Consider the following 19,987-nt stretch of genomic DNA (forward strand, 5'->3'; position numbering starts at 1 on the left):
TCGATGGGGCCGCAAGTTCGTCGACGTACACATCACTAACAGTCTGAAATGGTCCACCCACACAGACAGTGTGGTGAAGAGTGCCTCTTCAACCTCAGGCGGCTGAAGAAATTCAGTTTGGCCCCTAAAACCCTCACAAACGTTTACACATACACCATTGAGAGCATCCTGTCGGGCTGTATTACCGCTTGGTGCGGCAACTGCACCACCCGCAACCGCAGGGCTCTCCAGAGGGTGGTGCGGTCTGCCCAACGCATCACTGGGGGCACACTGCTTGTCCTCCAGGACACCTACAGCACCCACTGTCACAGGAAGGCTAAAATAATCATCAAGGCCATCAACCCCCCGAGCCATGGCCTGTTCACCCCGTTATCATCCAGAAGGTGAGGTAAGTACAGGTGCGTTAAAGCTGGGACAGAGAGACTGAAAAACGGCTTCTATCTCAAGTCCATCAGACTGTCCACCCAGTACCTTGCCCTGAACTTAGTCACTGTCACTAGCCGGCTACCACCCGGTTACTCAACCTTGCACCTTAGTAGCTGCTGCCCTATGTACATAGACATGGAATCACTGGTCACTTTAATAATGGAACACTGGTCACTTTAATAATGTTTACATAATGTGTTATCATTTCATACATACAGTGCCTTGCAAAAGTATTCAGTGTTTTTCCTATTTTGTTGCATTACAATCTGTAATTTATTGGATTTCATGTAATGGACATACACAAAATAGTCCAAATTGGTGAAGTGAATATAAAAAAAATATTTGTTGAAATAAAAAAATAAAAAAAAATAAAAAAAGTGGTGCGTGCATATGTATTCACCCCCTTTGCTATGAAGCCCCTAAATAAGATCTGGTGCAACCAATTACCTTCGGAAGTCACATAATTAGTTAAATAAAGTCCACCTGTGTGCAATCGAAGTGTCACATGATCTGTCACATGATCTCAGTGTATATTATACACCTGTTCTGAAAGGCCCCAGAGTCTGCAACACCAATACGAAAGGGGCGCCACCAAACAAGTGGCACCATGAAGGCCAAGGAGCTCTCCAAACAGGTCAGGGACAAAGTTGTGGAGAAGTTCAGATCAGAGTTGGGTTATAAAACAAATCTCTGAAACTTTGAACATCCCACTGAGCACCATTTTTAAATCCATGATTAAAAAAAAGAAAGAATATGGCACCACAACAAACCTGCCGGGAGGGCCGCCCACCAAAATTCACGGACCAGGCAAGGGTGGCATTAATCAGAGCGGCAACAAAGAGACCAAAGATAACCCTGAAGGAGCTGCAAAGCTCCACAGCGGAGATTGGAGTATCTGTCCATAGGACCACTTTAAGCCGTACACTCCACAGAGCTGGGCTTTACTGAAGAGTGGTCAGAAAAAAGAGATTGCTTAAAGACAAAAAAAGCAACACCTGACAGGGGCGGCCTGTCAGGTGTTTGTCAAAAGGCATGTGGTAGACTCCCAAAACATATGGAAGAAGGTACCTTGGTCAGATGAGACTAAAATGGAGCTTTTTGGCCATCAAGGAAAACGCTATGTCTGGCGCAAACCCAACACCTCTCATCACCCTGAGAATACCATCCCGACAGTGAAGCATGGTGGTGGCAGCGTCCTGCTGTAGGGGTGTTTTTCATTGTCAGGGACTGGGAAACTGGTCAGAATTGAAGGAATGATGGATGCCGCTAAATACAGGGACATTCTTGAGGGAAACCTGTTTCAGTCTTCCAGAGATTTGAGACTGGGACGGAGATTGACCTTCCAGAAGGACAATGACCCTAAGCATACTGCTAAAGCAACACTCGAGTGGTTTAAGGGGAAACATTTAAAGGCCTAGTCAATCCAATTGAGAATCTGTGGTATGACTTAAAGATTGCTGTTCACCAGCGAAACCCATCGAACTTGAAGGAGCTGGAGCAGTTTTACCTTGAAGAATGGGCAAAAATCCCAGTGGCTAGATGTGCAAAGCTTATAGAGACATACCCCAAGGGGCTTGCAGCAAAAGGTGCCTCTACAAAATAATTGACTTTGGGGGGGTGAATAGTTATGCACACTCAAGTTTTCCGTTTTTTTGTCTTATTTCTTGTTTGTTTCACAATGAAAAATATTTTGGATCTTCAAAGTGGTAGGCATGTTGTGTAAATCAAATGATACAAACCCCACAAAAATACATTTTAATTCCAGGTTGTAAGGCAACAAAATAGGAAAAATGCCAAGGGGGTGAATACTTTCGCAAGCCGCTGTTTATACTGTATTCTGGTCAATTGCATCCTATTCAACCTTTGCTGAATATAGTATATACCATTCTATCCTACATATTCTACAGATATACTAAATATTCTATCCACATACCGTCCATAATGTCAATGCATTCCATAATATACTGTATATATGCAGTACCAGTCAAAGGTTTGGACACATCTACTCGTTCCAGGGTTTTTCTTTATTTTTACTATTTTCTACATTGTAGACTAATAGTGAAGACAAACTATGAAACAACACATATGGAATTATGTTATAACTAAAAAAGTGTAAAACAAATCTAAATATATTGTTTATTTGATGTAGAAAATAGTAAAAATGAAAAACCCATGAATGATTAGGTGTGTCCAAACTTTCGACTGTTTTCATAGCTTTTCAATTGACATTTAATTAGATCAATGATAATAATTTTGTTGCATTATTTTTGCCTGGATCAGAAAAATGTGTCTCGTCTATGCACAGCATTCTCTGTACCGGGCAAGATCACATTTCAACAGTACAGAATAGAATTTAGAATACTAGAATGAACCTTCTTATGATGGTCCAAAGGTCAGCCATGTTAGTCAAGGGAGTTGGTCAACCATGGTTTGCCAGGGTTGTGATAAGATATTGTGTAAAACAATGAATGTGAAGAATTGATCTGCACTGTATGTGTGTTAGCTACCTAGGCAGACAGTTTTAGAATAATTATTCCATAAATGTTTCTAATTAACTGCCAATATGCAAACATTCAAACAATGCATTCCATCCACAGCCATACACTGGCGCAAACAGTTGATAGGATTTGGACAAGTTGTAAATGCAACAAGTACTGATATTTTGTCATATAATAGCACTCACAGTTTTCCAAGAAAATAGAATCTGAGACATTTATGGTCTGTTTACATATGTTTTAGAGGCTGTTTATACAGAAAATGTCTCAGATTATAATTATATGTCAATATTTTCAATTGACTATAATTATTCCATTACATTAAATTCTGATACATCACATGCCTTTTATTTTCCTGCGTAAGTAAATGAGTGGTTTTGGATTTCTCCCTGACCAAGATGGCTGACATTTTGGTGCCATTATGGAACTTTGAGGGTTTATGATATAGCCCCTCTAGTAATTTAATAGGATCTGTATGAGTGAAACATTGTTTTTGAGGTCAGACAGCCAGACATCAAGGTTTACAAACCAACACTGTTGGAAATCAAATGCTAGGCTGGAAGCAAGAAGACATAATGTGTTAATAAATGTCTTACTTAGCAGAGAGTTTGTTGTTCGCATGTTGTGATTGTCTGTTAAGGTTACCACAAGCTCCACTCTGTTGATCTACCTGCGTGCATTTTTTAAATTTCACCTTTATTTAACCAGGTAGGCAAGTTGAGAACAAGTTCTCATTTACAATGTGGGATTTTGGAGTAGCGGACACCTTTTGGTAACACAATATCCTCGCCGGTCCTCGCCAGTCCCACTCGTATTCACAAGGGGGCGATGACAATGTATTATCTTTTTCATTTTTTTATTTAGTGAAAACAAGGAAGAGTCTCCTTCCCTTGCTGGTAGTAGCAAGCTGGAAGCTAAAAACATAGCAAGCGAGCTAGTTTTTCTTAGCTTCCCTTATAATCAGATTTATAGTTAAAATATCCGGCAAATATTCTTATACTTGACCATGTGACCTAGAACATTATCCCAGTTTGATATGCTGCTTGAATATATTCAATCCCATATCAACTAAAATAGAATGTCATGTTTTGGTTGTGGAGAAAAAGCATATATCTCACAGCTGTTTTTACCAGTGTTGGAAAAAGTACCCAATTGTAATACTTGAGTATTCAGTAAAAGTAAAATCCCTTAATAGAAAATGACTCAAATGAAAGTCACCCAGTAAAATACTACTTGAGTAAAAGTCTAAAAGTATTTGGTTTTAAATACACCATACTATCAAAAGTAAATGTAATTGCTAAAATATACTTAAGTATCAAACATAAAAGTCTAAATCATTTCCAATTCCTTATATTAAGCAAACCAGACAGCACTACTTTTTACTGATAGCCAGGGGCACACTCCAGCACTCAGACAGAATTTACAAACAAAGCATGTGTGAATTGGACACATTTCATGTCCTGCCAAGCATTCAAAATGTAAGTACTTTTGGGTGTCAGGGAAAATATATGGAGTAAAAAGTACATGGTTGTCTTTAGGAATGTAGTGAAGTAAAAGTAGTCACAAATCTAAATAGTAAAGTACAGATACCCCAAAACACTACTTAAGTAGTACTTTAAAGTATTTTCACTTAAGTACTTTACACCCCTGGTTTTTACCAGTAGCCTGGTGTCCCTAGTTATTACATCTTAACAAAATACATTTTGGGTGGGATTCTAAAAAGGCTCCAATGTTTAAAAAACATTATTTTTTAAATATATTTTTTACAGCCACTGAGATTATTATTATTTTCTTAATGTAAAATATCTACTTTGATGCATAGCCTATAGCAAGGGTACTCAACTCTTACCCTACGAGGTGCGGAGCTTGCTGGTTTTCTGTTCTACCTGATAATTAATTGCACACACCTGGTGTAACAGGTCTAAATCAGCCCCTGGTTAGAGGGGAACAATGAAAAAATGCAGTGGAACTGGTTTCGAGGTAGAGTTGAGTTTGAGGGACCTATAGGCTCTAGATCAAGGAACCAAGCAAGCTTCATTGCCTACACAACCAGTGCTTGATTTGTGCAGGAGCTCACTGGAGCTGAGGACTGGCACCTAAAATGTTCTACTGCTTGAGCTCCTGTTCCTCTTGTAAAATATTAGGTTGAAAGTATTGTGGCGCTCCTGCACCTAAATATAAACCGTACTGGTACCCAAAATGAGTACCGGCACCTATTTCATTCCAAGTCAAGCACTTCACACCACTGCACCCACGGTTTTGGAAGGAATGATATGGCGTGTTACAATTTTCATGTGGCACTGCCCCTTTTGTGATGTAAAACAACATTTCCACACTGCGTTACACTCCGTCGGCTCTGTTTGCATATTCTGTGTAGACCCCTTTAGCCCAGGGCTTTGGAATACAAGTGTGAATCCTTAGCCCAGGGCTGAAGCTTAGCCCAATATCCCTAGGTGAACAAATGCTTGTGTGAACACAGGATAAGATAGCCCAGGGCCAGCCTTAGCCTGGGGCTAAGAACAATGCAGTGTGAAAAGGCCTTTAGTGGCACACTGAGATCAAGTGGCGACCAGGAGTTCTACATCTCAGGAAGTTCTGTCACATTTGCAACCCTCCCATCTTTCTTCCTTCACCATGTCCTTGTCACTCATTTCATTTCTCTGTCGAGTGATTCTTATTTCTGCACAGAGTAACAGCATCTTAGAAACGATTGGTTGAAGTATAAGGAAGGAAGTCTTAGCAGGGAATCTCTTGTCTCAGTAGTAGGCAATGCGCTTTGCCCTCCCTTCACACTTCTCCTCACTTTTGTATTGCTGTGTGCCAATGTCTCCCTGACCTTTCTGTGCCCTTTAACCTTGGACCTTTCATTGCTCTTCCTCCCCTCAGGGTCAGTATTGACCCGGCCAAACGGCAGACGGCCAAATCAGGGCCTGCCATCCCTTCTTCCCAGGGAGCAAAGACTCTTAGTAAGTCTTCTGTCCACTCATCTCTCCTCTTCTCTTTTCCCCTTCCTCGTCATCCTGGCATTATCGGCCTGTGATCATGTCATTTTTTCTTACTCTCTTTTCATGTATCCGTAAAAAATACACGCTTTTCAAGAGCGGAAGATATAGAACGTTATAGGAAGTCGCAGATGGAGACCTAAAGTAAGGGATCATTTCAACCCTTATGTCCCCACAAGAGTTAGGCTCAACTTTGTATGTCAGAGTTCTGTGTGGAGAGAACAAACTCATATACAACATGGTTACATGGTCACATTCCCTTCTCTCTAGAATGTGTATGTGACACTCCCAGCCCCAGATACAGTCTCAGTACTTCTCTTGTCCCTCATCCCACTGGCTAGAGGCTTCGTTCTTGCCCACTAACTAAACAGGAATCAAACTTTCTCTACCCTCCTGTAGACTCATTTCAGAGCTAGTCTGCATGTCTGCAGCACAAAACTCATTAGGGTCTGTGGACATGGTATGCAGTCCGACAATGGCCCTGTAACTGCTTGCCTAATTGTCTTTCAAGCCAACCCCCTCTCCTCTAAATATAACCAGTGTCACATAGAGGGAAGAAACATGGGACATGTTAGAGGATGTCTAGAGGACCTCTGTCCTGCTGTCTGTCAACCTCGAGAATAGACTGCATGAGAGCTCCCACAACAACCCCAGTCTGCATGCACTGACCCTAATACACAATGTGTGTATTAGACGTGTGGGTGTGTGGACTATAGTTCCACTGTATGGTTTTGTTTTTGTCTTGTTTGGGTGAATCTCGTCATGTCAAGAAACGTATCCAAGCTGTCATACCGTCACTCAACACATTTCCATTCCTGTATCCCCTTGCTCTATGTGGTCTGTTGAAGCACTCTTTGTTAGTTTGAACACCGGCGAGACTGATCAGTGTGACCAGTTCAAAGTCTCTTTTCCCATTGATTCTGCACAGGGTTCATGTCAATACTTCCATATTGAGGTTATAGTTATTTGGTGGTGGCTTTCTTGTTTCTAAATACTTCTACACCAATGTGGATGCTACCATGATTACGGATAATCCTAAATTAATTGTGAATAATAATGAATCCACATGAATGTAGAAGTGTTTAAAAACATATTCTTATTTACAATAAAAGTGACTCCAAAATGACACACAATACATTATTTACAATTCATTTCTATTGGGTACAAAATCATCTGAAACACAACCAAAACAAACACCAAATGCATCCAACAAATGTATAGAGTCGAGCTTTGCGTGTTGTGAATTTGGGAACAATGAACTATTTACTACTTTAATATAAATAAGTGAATTTGTTCCAATACTTCTAGTCCCCGATAATGGGGTGGGGAGGACTATGTACAAAACGTGCTGTAATTACTAAACGGTTCACCCGATATGGATGAAAATACCTTCAAATTAGTCATTGTGTCATTTCAAATCCAAAGTGCTGGAGTATAGAGCCAAAACAACAAATATCCCAATACTTTTGGAGCTCACTGTATGTTATATATCTCTCATCCTTGAAATGACAAAATACTCTCTTTGGAAGTCCACATGTGTTTTTTTCTCTTTTTCCTAATCTTGCTCTGCTTCCTCTACAACTGTCAGAGTCTCAACCGAGTTTGAGAGAAACGGGAGATTTGAGGGCTCAAGGTGAGGTGTATGTTGTTGCTTTCGCAACCTGATATTTCTGTGACGACAGGCTTGATATTTCACTCCCAGCTCTGTTCTCCATTCTGTCAGTCAACCAGTAGTCCCATCTGTCTATCCATAGGTCCTTCTCCCTCACCTTTTCCCCATGGAAGTGGTCTCTGTATGTGATGAAGGGTGTGGTTATTTTGTGGTTTCCTCATTGAGTGGTGTGCTCCTCCTAGTGTGCTGCATGACCATCTGTTTACTGTATGCTTTGCTAATTTGATCAACACCTTGCATTAGTTTGTCTATTCATGATACCGAGCCATAAACAGATATGACAATGACTAAACCTAGGGGAAAATGCAGAGCTTTAGATAATTAAACTTCTCTTTCTCCCTCTTATCAGTCGCAATGTACCTGGGGATCAGAAAGGGGAAAGTAAAGACGGTAAACCCCGCTCCCTCAGATTCACTTGGAGTATGAAGACCACCAGCTCCATGGAGCCTTGCGACATCATGGAAGAGATACGCAAGGTGCTCAACGCCAACAACTGCGATTATGAACAGCAAGAGTGTTTCCTGCTGCTCTGTGTCCATGGTGATGGACATGCTGAGAACCTTGTCCAATGGGAGATGGAGGTGTGCAAGCTGCCCCGCCTCTCCCTCAATGGCGTGAGATTCAAGAGGATATCAGGCTCATCCATCACTTTTAAAAACATTGCATCCAAAGTCGCCAACGAGTTAAAGCTATGAACGAAAGGGTAAAACTGTCTGGAAAGTATTTAAGCTGTACAATGATTAAAGTAGCAGTTTCCATTTTTTTTTTCCTCCACAAAATACAGTATGTATTGAATGATAAAATGCCAAAAGCATTCCGCTATACAATAATCACTGAATTACTAATAGCTACAGTATATATTCTAGTCATGTTAGACCATCATAACAAATTGAATATAGTTGGTCATGCTGTGAAAATGGACAAAGCTTTGTCTTTATTTATTTCATTAAAGTTACCCTTGTTTTCAGTGTAAATAATGTAGCTTACTTTCAAGACAGCTACACATTGTTATACTTAGTTTGATTTATATATTGTTTGATTTTAGGTGGAATTTATGTAAATGTTCATTAGGTAAGAACACCCATGTCAATAAAATTGTCAACTTGACTCAGTATATTTTAGTTCTAAATGAGGATGTGCAACATCACAAATGGGGAAAGAAATAGAATCAAACATGGAAGAAACAGTTTTTATTTTCAGATGTCCTCTTTCAATGAGAGTGTAAGTGCTGTTTATTACAGAGTGTATTCCAGGATGTCACATTCAGATGACAAGGGGGAGGCAATCAAGAGTGTCACTTCTGGGCAGGCATGAGGTCATCAATAGACTGTCCCTTCTCCAGCTTCTTCTCCATCTCAACCAGCAGCTTGACACCGTCCACAACCATTTGCACCAGCTCCACCTCAGAGAAGCCCAGGCGGTCTGCGTTGGAGATGTCGAAGGTGCCACCCACAGCTGCGGTGTCCACCCCACCTGGAATGAGACAACGTCAGAAGATGGACTTAACAGCTACAATACTCCTTCGAGAAATTACAGCTTTCACGCTAGAACTACCACCTTAATGTGCTTGTAAGTTACCCTGAGCAACAGCGAACAAACAAAAGTAGATATCTGGTTCTGTGATGGATAAATGTTTTACCGGTTCCACGTTTCTGGAGCCTTAGCCTCTTGAGCACTTCCTCAAATTTGGCATGCTTGCTCATGTTGGGAATCTTGACGTGGACTCCAGCACGTAGCCCTGTGCCCAGGTTGGATGGGCAGGTGAGAACGTAGCCCAAGTGCTCATTCCACATGAATGAAGTGCCCTTATCTTTAAACAGGGTTTCAATCTGAGGAAAAGAGAGTCAAATTTTAAGGAAAGTAATACAAACACCATTGATTGATCATTGCCAGCATGTTTTTACACAGAGCATTTTTAATATGGCAACAGCAAATTATCCTTATTTAAATTCTCAAAACCTTGAAGGTATTCCTCAGATATTCACTCACCTTTGTGAGGCCAGTGCAGAAACGGTTGAACACCTCCTTCATGTTGCCACCCTTCTGCATGGAGATGACACGCAGGTGGTCCTCCTCATTGACCCAGACCAGAAAGGTCTTGGTATCATTGTGCCTTGACCGATTAGAATAAATAGATGTTATATGGTCCTCTTACAAGGTCATGGACAATGGCTTATGCCACCACCAGCGTATAAACTTATTATGAGCTTTTACCCTCTGTCTTAGCAGAGATTAAGGTACATCTAGTTAGAGGGCATTTGAGAATTTACCATTCCCTTCCAGCAGTCATTTACTTGAATAAAGTAAGGTTGGAGAATTGAGAAAGTAAGAGACTGGTGAGTTAGAACAAAACCAAATTCTAATACCTTTGAGGAAACCTAGAAGTGTGAGAATGAAAAACCCTGTCCTCTCACCAGATACCCCTGCCATCAGGCCAGTCCCGGGCCATGCCAGAGGCCAGCAGCAGAGGAGACACAGGCTTGTCAAACAGAAAGTGGTCATCAATTAGCTGCTGCTGCTCAGCATCTGTCATGTTCTTCAGGGCATAGTACTTCCCCTTCAGGTCACCGGACAGGGAGTCCAGAGCTGCAGAGGAACAAAATCAGATATGTTAGATACATTGGCTCTGTATGAGCAAATGTGCAGTCTTCATTACATGGCTTTCAATCTGGTTGTGTTACAACCAGAAATGATCTCAAGGAAGGAAGGATCAATTCAATGTCTATAAGTATGTCCAGACAGTGATCTGCAGTCTAAAGCAGAGGTCGGCAACGTTTCCTTGTCCAGGGACCCAGATCATGTTAACAAAATGTGTTTCCCCCCACGCCTTGTCATCCGGTGAATAATAATGGAAAGGACAAGTATAAATCAACATTTTAAATTGAATGGGTTTGGTAGATAGTGTTATTATTTTGACATCCCCACATTATAATTGGAAGAAGTGTCAACTAACAGCTAAAAAGGTAACTCCAACTAGGGCTGTGACAACTGACATTTGGGTAACAATTGTCATGCAAATGACCATAGATAGTAATAATTGTCATTTTTGTTTAAGTGTTTTGAGCTTGTAAGCATCATTTAGACACATAAATGCAGAAGACACATTTCAGTATTACAACTGATTAGGTATCCCCCTTTCAAATACAACGTAAGTTTACCCAATTCATACAACGCAGCTTTGGTGACACTCCTTTCTCAAAAACCAATGTCTGACAAATTAGAACTTTTGGAAATTAATTAGGTCAACTATATATCCACACTTGTATATAAAGTTGGAACCCCCCCCCCCCCTTCTCCTAAAATGTATATATTAAGACAATACCATAATTGTGCCAGCTCTACACCAAACACGGTCGCTATTTGCAACTGTTTAAACAAAGGTTTGCCATGTGCAAAATGATTTCCAATTCAAGAACGCTTACCAGCAGTCAGCATCACTTGCCATGAAAAAAAAGCACCTGTGATTACCAGTCAAAGCCTATGTCAGATACTCCATTGAATGCAATTTGCACTATTAGGAGTTGAGAAATAAAGTTATTAGAGAGATGACTTACCTCTTTTCCATTGTAGGTATGTAATTCAAAATGGGTCTAGTCTTGTTGCTAGTAAAAGTCATAAAAACATTGAATAGTCCCACTTTTTTTTATACATTAATATTTTTTCACAGATCCCCTGCACTACCTCTGTAGAAAAATAGATAAGTTTACAAATATGTTTTTTTAATACTCCTGGTCAATGATTACCCTTGGTCTGAAGTCATCTTTTGTCAGTAACAGACAAATTCACATAGTTCACCACTAGAGGGGACCCTCCACACAGTAATGTTGCAAGAGGGAACTGGCATCATTCTAGGCTGGCATCCACTCAGAGCCCCAGACCCTACTGCAGTACTGGATTGCAAATCTCTGCACCGCTCCACCCCACAGTTCAAACACAATTCTAGTTCATCTGTCTACAATTCTACCATGCATTAAACACACCATCCCAACCCCTCAAGACATTGTTTCTACACTACCCATCTTCGCAATTTATTGGGTAAAAACATTTAGATAATATGTTCAGGACATCTTGATAGACTTTTGGGTGGGTTGAGGTAAGTACCTTCGACTGACATTTTCTCAACACCCCTTCGCTCTCCACGGCTGCAGTGTGGGGGCAGGCAGAACCCACGGATGCTCCTGCCTGTTCGGACACGGGAGCTAATGACATAGTTGGGGTCTAGGTCATCTCCACCCTGAAAAAAAAGGAAAAGGAAAACAAAGTTATCCTACAGTTACCTGTAACCTGACAACACTGGTCTAGTTTCCTGCAGGGTACCTAGTTGAACATTTGCCTTATACCACAGTCAACCAGGTACCCATTTAGAGGGCAGTACCTTCAGGTTGTCTGCGTTGAGGTCAGTCTTGTGCTTGTCTGTAGGCTTGTATCCTCCATGTCTGTCCTCAATGATGGGATCCAGCAGCTCCTTGAAGACCTCGTACGTCTCCTCATCTCCAGCCACACATCCCACAGTCATGATGAAGGGATGGCCTGGGGTAAAAACAGGGGAGTCAATTAGGAGACAAATTGTAGAGCATGACAAACATTAACAACCTCAATAAATAAAAGATAGCATTTCATCAAACTCCAAAGGCGGAGTCAGACTCAGGATGGGTTCGTTTTACCAGGATTATCAATCCCCGTCTGAATGACACCATCTATGGTGAAGCCGTTGGGGGTAGCACGGTCTCGGAGTTTGGTGTACATGTCCTGGGTTAAGACCTTGGCCATGTGGTTGTTGTGCTGGCTTAGGTCAGGGAACTCCTCCTCAGGTGACAGCCTCTTGATGGTCAGTTTAGCCATTTTATCATTGCTGAACAATAACACACACATTCTACAGGGTAAGCCACCTGCTATGCTTAAATGCATTTGGACTATCTACTCAGCACCTCAGTTCCCCTCAAAAAGGTTTGGACTATACCATTTTAGTTCATATGGAGTCACCAGATTGTCACTTATTGCAGTGACAATAGATGATAGTGTCTGTATTGATACATTATTATGGTATGCTAGACCAACAAGCATTATTCCCAGCAGAATTTGAAAGGCTACCTGAAACGAATCATTGAACCATTGTGCTTTGGGCATTTGGTATGGATGCAGGCCAATGGAATACACGCATCCTTCGCTCTATTGATTACAGACTCAGTTTTATAATCCATCAACAAGGTCACTGTGCAGAACAAAAGTGTATGAGCGCCTCCCTAGAGTGTGATACTGGATCAAAGATGGAAACTCGAGTGAGTCAGACTCGAGTCACAAAGAAAAAGAGACTTGCGACTTGACTTAGACTCATGATCAATTGACTTGAGACTTGACCTCTAGATGAGACTCGTGAACAATGAAAGTCAGTACTGGGATAAGTTTGTTTTCTGTCAGATAACATGGAACAGGCGGCATTGTAACAGAAAGTAGTTTGATACAGAGGGCTAAAAAGTGTTCTAGAACATCTGCGTGCCACAAAAAAAATGTAGACAAGGACGTATCTATTTCAATGGGAGAATAGTAGTTACTCATATTTGCACTTTGTCCTTTTGATTGAGCGGACATTGTGTATGCTATTGCTATGTAGTTAAACGACAGGAACAAGCAAACATTAATCTTAAGTAAAGCTTGTTAAAACAAGCAAGTAACTAGCGTGTATGTTAAATCATGTCATTTAAATATGCTGTAAATTATATAATTATGACAGTGTTTGGCAACTAACTTTAAATGTATTTAATTGTCCACAAAAATAATGTAGGGAATTATTTACAAGGTTTATAGACCTATGCCGTTCTGTACCATCACTCATTCATATCTTTATGTACATATTCTTTATCCCTTTACACTTGTGTGTATAAGGTAGTAGTTTTGGAATTGTTAGGTTAGATTACTCGTTGGTTATTACTGCATTGTCGGAACTAGAAGAACAAGCATTTCGCTACACTCGCATTAACATCTGCTAACCATGTGTATGTGACAAATATATTTGATTTGAGTTGATAACCCACAGCAGGCAGAAAGTCCCTGTTGGCAATGGCTTGACCTTTACCTCAAAGACTTGTGAACATCTCTGCACTGGACGCCCTCACTAAACGCACTTTGAAGAGGCAGAACACATGGCTTGATGGTTGAACGCTGCATGGGTCTTTACCTGGGTTATCAATCCCGGTTTGAATGACATCATCCAATGTAAATCCACTGGGCGTTTGTTTGCTCCTTAGACGCTCGTAGATGGCAGGGGTCAAGATCTTGGCCATATGATTGTTGTGCTGGCTGAGATCTGGGTACTCCTCACTAGAAGCATACTTCAGCTTTAGCACGTTGTGGGTGTTTCCGAAAGGCATGGCTGATCCCTGGACGCAACACGGAGTGGAGGGAAAACGGGTGAATGTGAGCTTGAAAATAGTACAACATAACTGTCAAATAGTTGGTTTTTATTATGCGACTGCATGGATCAATATGCGCATTGTGTAGTAAGCGAATGCACCGAAAGACAGTCACGATTATATAGGCTAGAGGAAAATATCGACAAAGTTACTGAAATAAAAAAGATCCCTTTACTCTAGAGGCGGAGTGATGGAATGCAAGTCAAATGCTAATGATTGCGCAGCAGTGTCATTCCAAGCCAAGTAACTATTTCACAGAGCTCTAGTCTCGAGTGGTATTTTGCTTGTTAAGTCCAAGTCGTTCAGAACAATAAAGTAGGGTAGGCTATGCGATATAATAACAGGTGCGGCACACTAGACTAGAGCAAGATCATCAACATAACGAGGTCTCCTGCTCGATCACGGCTACAGATTACTTTTTTGCGTTGTCTATTATCGATATTTCCCCGAAATATGTTAAATATATGAATGATATCCTTTTAAATCTAGCCTCTGCTAAAAACGTAAAAAAGTATTTGCTAATGAGTCACTAATGTGCTGATTTGGGGTTAAAACGACTGATGCCATTCTGATCATCCTCGAGTGAGTAGAAATAGGGGTCCTACCTGCTGCCGTGGCTGGTCACTACTACTAGGGGAAGACACAAAGATCCCTATTTTTCCGACCGTGACGCGCAATCACCAACGTTATTTGGTTCTCCAGTAGAGGAAAATGGTCTTGGAGATGGTTCTTTATAGTAGGCGAACTCGGCTCCCATTGGTCAGTGTTTGTATTCCATTCATTCTATTGGTCGAACACTAGGCTATACTCCGAGTTGATATTAATGTAAAAAATAAGGAATCCCCCTCGACTGCGCCCACAAAACAAACGTTCTTTCCAATTGACCCCCAATTTAAAACAGGCAACTTAGTAGTATATGTATAGTTATACATAAATAACAAAACATTCCGAAATGCTGCTGTGTTATTCAATGTACAGGCTATTCTGTGTGGAAGACTGGGAAATGTTGGGATCAGGTGTCCAAGTAGGCTACACATAGCTAGCTATGCATGTTGAAAACGTTTAATCACAGGTAAGACATTTAACTTGTTTAGTTTAGTCCGTTTGTAACTCCTCACTACTTGTAGCTTTATAGTCAGGTTGGTAACTAGCTAGCACTCACTCACATGGCTGCTAGCATTGTCAAGAAAAGGGCATGAGAGAAGCCCTACAGTATTACGTTTTTCTAAGTAGTGAGAATTCTAGGGAGCAAGCAATGTTGAAAAGTCATATTTAGACATGTACTTTTCTTGAATGTAGTTTATAATTGGTTAAAACAAGCAAACAAAAAGAAAACTGCATTTGAAAGTTTTTGCTGTGAGGCAATTTAGTTACCTAGGTAACCACAGATTGTTTTACCCACAGGTGGGTGGGGCCAGGAAGCTCCATCTAATACCTACTGGTACTATACCGGATTGCAGTTTTTAGATGTTCCCTTACCTTCGCCTTCACACTTTTCTCTTGAAACCTTTTATATGTAACTACATGTAATCGAAAATGTAATCTAGTTCATTCCAAAAAGTAATATGCATACTCCAAGAAAGGTTGACATTTTTTTTATACTTTGCTGAGGTGTAGTCACTTTTGAGGACACAAACTCAGGTACACAGTACAAATATGATAAAAATATGAAATATTTTATATGATGTATTTCCTATTCAACAAAACTGTATGAATAAGACTTTAAATGAATTATATTTAGTCTAAATATAGTATAATCAATTTCTAAAATGACTAACTATAAGATTTAACCTTCCTTATAACTGTAAAATACATTAGTCTATTTACTGTTAGAGAAAATGTGCATATCTTCTGAAGGTCTCTCTTGATCAAAACATCTGCCCCCATCGCTGTGAACATATCATTACGATGTAAGGATTCCAGACATATGCATTGTTAGTGGCTGTGACCTAGGGTTCAGCCAGGAGTTGATGGACAGTCGGAAGAGTTAATTAAATTGTAGGAGGGACATCCCAGCTTCAAGTGGTGTCAGATTTCACATCTTGCTTCATACAGGCAGAAGAGACATGTGTCCATGAGAATCAGGGCTACTGCTCAATCTATGGTGTCCACATAATGATTTATAAGCTAAAAATGTCCGTCGGAACCGGTACCTGGACCACGCAGGTCCCCAAAACCAGGTACTTTACATCTAAGAGGTTTAAAGGCCCAGTGCAGTCAAAATTGTGATTTACCTCTGTTTAAATATATATTTCCATACTATGAGGTTGGGATAATGTGAAAGTGTGAAAATTATGATAATGCCCTTTTAGTGTAAGAGCTGTTTGAAACGACCACCTGAAATTTCAGCCTGTTTTTGGTGAGATGACATCACCAGGCGGTAAATGAGTTAAGGGACCAATAAGAAAGAGAGTTCCAAACCTCTCTGCCAGTAACAGCTAGCCCCTCCCCACTCAGACCACTCCCAGACAGTCCTAGTGAAATTCTTGCTTGAGGAATTGCTCTTTGCTAAGAAGAAATGTTTTCTTCTTCTTTTTGACCATTGTTATCCAGAAATTATTTAATATTGAGATTAAAAAAATGGCTGCATTGGACCTTTTACGGTTATACATATGATATAACAATGTAAAAATGTGATTTTTTAAAATAGAGTGCTTATCTTCATATCTATGGCATGAGAGCGTCTGTGACAGCATGGGCAGTGCCATTGAGGTTACAACCCATATGAATCCTCACCCAGTTGACTACTTTGAAATTAATAAGCATGGTGGAAGCTCTCAATGGCACTGCCCAAGGCCAGGTTAATGCAGGGACTTACCGGGGCTGAAGGGCCCAAGAGGCAGCTAAAATAAAATAAAGGAAATGTATACAGTACTATGTATGTATATACAGAAATATATATATGTGTATATATGTGTGTATATATATGTGTATATATATTATATGAAATATATGTGTAAATATGTGTATATATATGTGTGTGTATATATATATATATATATATGTGTATGTATATTATATATACAGTATATATTATATGTAATATATATATATGTGTGTATATATATTTGTATATATATATATATGTATATATGTGTATGTATGTATATATATATATATATGTGTGGGTGTGTATATATTATATATAGTATATATTATATGTAATATATATATATTATATGTACTATAAATATATATATGTATATATGTGTATATATATAATATATACATTATATTATATGTAATATATATATGTGTGTATATATTTGCATATATATATATATATATATGTGTATGTATATATATATGTGTATATATATATGTGTATATATATATTATATACAGTATATATTATATGTAATATATATGTGTGTGTATATATGTGTATATATATATTATTATTACAGTATATATTATATGTAATGTGTATATATTTTTTTACAGCAACTGCCAACCACAGGAAGATTCAGGAGGCCGCTCACAATGAGCTTAGACAGCCTGCTGCTGCCGCTCTGCTAATCTTCAGATGGGGGGGGAGGAGGCCTGCCATGATTGGGTAACTGGCCCTGCCTTGATTGGGTAACTGATTATTGAAGAAAAAAAAGTTTTTACTGCATAATAATATACAGTGCATTCGGAAAGTATTCAGACCCCTTGACTTTTCCCATATTTTGTTACGTTACAGTCTTAATCTAAAATAGATTTAAATGTTTAAATCCTCAGCAATCTACACACAATACCCCATAATGACACAGCAAAAACAAGCTTTAGAATTTTTTTGAAATGTATTGAAACAAAAAAAACAGATACCTTATTTACATAAGTATTCAGACCCTTTGTTATGAGACTTGAAATCGAGCTCAGGTGCATCCTGTTTCCATTGATCATCCTTAAGATGTTTCTACAACTTGATTGGAGTCCACCTGTGGTAAATTGAATTGATTCGACATGATTTGGAAAGGCACACACCTGTCTATATAAGGTCCCACAGTTGACAGTGCATGTCAGAGCAAAAACCAAGCCATGAGGTCAAAGGAATTGTCTGTAGAGCGCCAAGACAGGATTGTGTTGAGGCACAGATCTGGGGAAGGGTACCAAAACATTTCTGCAGCATTGAAGGTCCCCAAGAACATAGTGGCCTCCATCATTCTTAAATGGAAGAAGTTTCAAACCACCAAGACACTTACTTGTGCTAGCTGCCCGGCCAAACTGAGCAGTCAGGGGAGAAAGGCCTTGGTCAGGGAGGTGATCAAGAACCTGATGGTCACTCTGACCATCGAGAACCTTCCAGAAGGACAACCATCTCTGCAGCACTCTACCAATCAGGCTTTTATGGTAGAGTGGCCAGACGGAAGCCACTTGACAGCCTGCTTGGAGTTTGCCAAGCGTCACATCTGGAGGAAACCTGGCACCATCCCTACGGTGAAGCATGATGGTAGCAGCATCATGCTGTGGGGATGTTTTTCAGAGGCAGGGACTGGGAGACTAGTCAGGATTGAGGAAATGATTAACAGAGCGAAGTACAGAGAGATCCTTGATGAAAACCTGCACCAGAGCGCTCAGGACCTTCCAACAGGAGAACGACCTTAAGCACACTGCCAAGACAACGCAGGAGTGGCTTCGGGACAAGTCTCTGAATGTCCTTGAGTGGCCCAGCCAGAGTCCGGACTTGAACCCGATCGATCGAACATCTCTGGAGAGACCTGAAAATAGCTGTGCAGTGACGCTCCCCATCCAACCTGACAGAGCTTGAGGATCTGCAGTGAAGAATGGGAGAAAATCCCCAAATACGGGTGTGCCAAGCTTGTAGCGTCATACCCATGAAGACTCAATGCTGTAATCGCTGCCAAAGGTGCTTCAACAAAGTACTGAGTAAAGGGTCTGAATACTTATGCAAATGTAATATATCTGTTTAATGCTTTCTTAATCTGGCCCTGGCGCTGCCCCTGCTAAAACTGCATTTTTTCCCCCTAGTGGCCTCAATGATTCTCTGTTTTTATCCCATGTAAAATTATATGAACTGACTAGCTTTGGGACACAACATCGAGAGTCAGTGTGTTGGTTGGACTCCCTGAGTGGTGTCAGTCCACTCAATACACAGATGTTGTCCCAAAAGCTATGAACTGACCTTCTTTGGAGCATGTAAATAGACCTAACTAACTATTATTTGCTCAAACTGTTTGCAATTCCTAGAGATTCATTAACAAATATATGGCTGTCATGTGAAAAAGGCTGAAAGTAAATTATGATTCACTAAATTGCTTGTTCTGCCTTTTTACGAAATCCTAAACGTCATGAACTTGAGCCTGCACAGCTCAGCTGTTGAAGAGCATTTAAAAAGCACCGCGTGTGCGCCTTTTCGCAGATTTATATACCACCTGAACTGCCTCATTCATTGCACGATTCAGTGGATTACTGCGAATGAACCGAAGTCTCGTCTGGTCAGTCTCAGTGGTATCTAACAAATCCACATGTGCGATCGGCAAGAGCATGTGAACAGCAAATAAATTAGCTAACAAGGCTGAATCATTAACCTTTCGACATATAAATCACTTCGAATATGATCTTTACTTCGCTTTTATACAGTAACGTTACTAGAGTTAGTTCCAAGTAGCTACGTTTATGGCGGTTCAAAGTTTGCTAACACGTTCGTTGCCGTGACTGTTCATTGCCTGACTTTAGCTAATGTTATCTAGCTAGCTAACTAATGAATGGCGTCTTGATTGCTCCCCCCATAACATTGAGAAGTTTTGCACAGTGAAGTTGCCGAATAGTGTACTTGGAAAAGCAATATTACATTTGTTGTCGAACCAAGCTAGCTAACGATGAAAGGTTGCTAAATTGCATTTAACTAGATTTGTTAATTTACTAAAATGTCTTAGCTAGGTATGTCATTTTAATATGAACAAACTGTTTTTCACTTACATTTTCTCCATGGTTGTGGCTGTTCTTAGGTGGAGGCAGTCAAATAACTGAAGTAAA

The 19,987-nt window shown here is 40.2% G+C and overlaps 2 protein-coding genes across 34 annotated transcripts in view; one reads left to right on the plus strand and one right to left on the minus strand.

The window, feature by feature from the left end:
* The window catches only part of LOC109893916 (MAP/microtubule affinity-regulating kinase 3), a 33,879-nt gene extending 25,177 nt beyond the window's left edge, over nucleotides 1-8,702 (plus strand). For 13 of the 31 annotated variants that reach the window (XM_031828874.1, XM_031828870.1, XM_031828875.1 and 10 more), the window contains 2 exons: nucleotides 7,512-7,556; nucleotides 7,945-8,702. In XM_031828874.1, the coding sequence (XP_031684734.1) occupies nucleotides 7,512-7,556; nucleotides 7,945-8,290 (391 nt within the window). In that variant the 3' untranslated portion in view covers nucleotides 8,291-8,702. Of the gene's footprint in view, nucleotides 1-5,807; nucleotides 7,029-7,511; nucleotides 7,557-7,944 lie in introns of those variants that run through there. The other 18 variants (XM_031828883.1, XM_020487120.2, XM_031828880.1 and 15 more) reach the window with 4 other exon arrangements.
* A 68-nt stretch (nucleotides 8,703-8,770) lies between these two features.
* LOC109894426 (creatine kinase, testis isozyme) lies at nucleotides 8,771-19,966 on the minus strand. Of its 3 annotated transcripts, none has more exons than XM_020487900.2 (8): nucleotides 19,931-19,966; nucleotides 12,260-12,447; nucleotides 11,971-12,125; nucleotides 11,697-11,829; nucleotides 10,010-10,181; nucleotides 9,585-9,708; nucleotides 9,235-9,424; nucleotides 8,771-9,068 (listed from the first exon to the last, which is right to left on the minus strand). In XM_020487900.2, exons 1-8 carry the CDS (start codon nucleotides 19,939-19,941, stop codon nucleotides 8,890-8,892), a joined length of 1,152 nt encoding a protein of 383 aa, XP_020343489.2. In that variant the 5' UTR covers nucleotides 19,942-19,966; the 3' UTR covers nucleotides 8,771-8,889. The 3 variants fall into 3 exon arrangements, with proteins under 3 accessions (XP_020343489.2, XP_020343490.1, XP_031684753.1); XM_020487901.2 differs by lacking the exons at nucleotides 12,260-12,447; nucleotides 19,931-19,966 and adding exons at nucleotides 13,771-13,972; nucleotides 14,611-14,736; XM_031828893.1 differs by lacking the exon at nucleotides 19,931-19,966 and adding an exon at nucleotides 13,669-13,766.
* Nucleotides 19,967-19,987: the final 21 nt, after the last annotated feature.

This window comes from Oncorhynchus kisutch, linkage group LG7 (assembly GCF_002021735.2).
Source record: "Oncorhynchus kisutch isolate 150728-3 linkage group LG7, Okis_V2, whole genome shotgun sequence".
Classification (NCBI taxonomy): Eukaryota; Metazoa; Chordata; class Actinopteri; order Salmoniformes; family Salmonidae; genus Oncorhynchus; species Oncorhynchus kisutch.

Bases quoted from the DNA above. Each gene is read 5' to 3' on its own strand.
- LOC109894426 (XM_031828893.1), bottom strand. From the start codon at position 13,760: ATGCAGCGTTCAACCATCAAGCCATGTGTTCTGCCTCTTCAAAGTGCG. The intron at 12,448-13,668 runs GTAAAGGTCAAG...GTTATTGTTCAG, and splicing joins GATGTTCACAAGTCTTTGAG to CAATGATAAAATGGCTAAAC. The intron at 9,069-9,234 runs GTAAAACATTTA...GTCTCATTCCAG, and splicing joins GCTCCAGAAACGTGGAACCG to GTGGGGTGGACACCGCAGCT.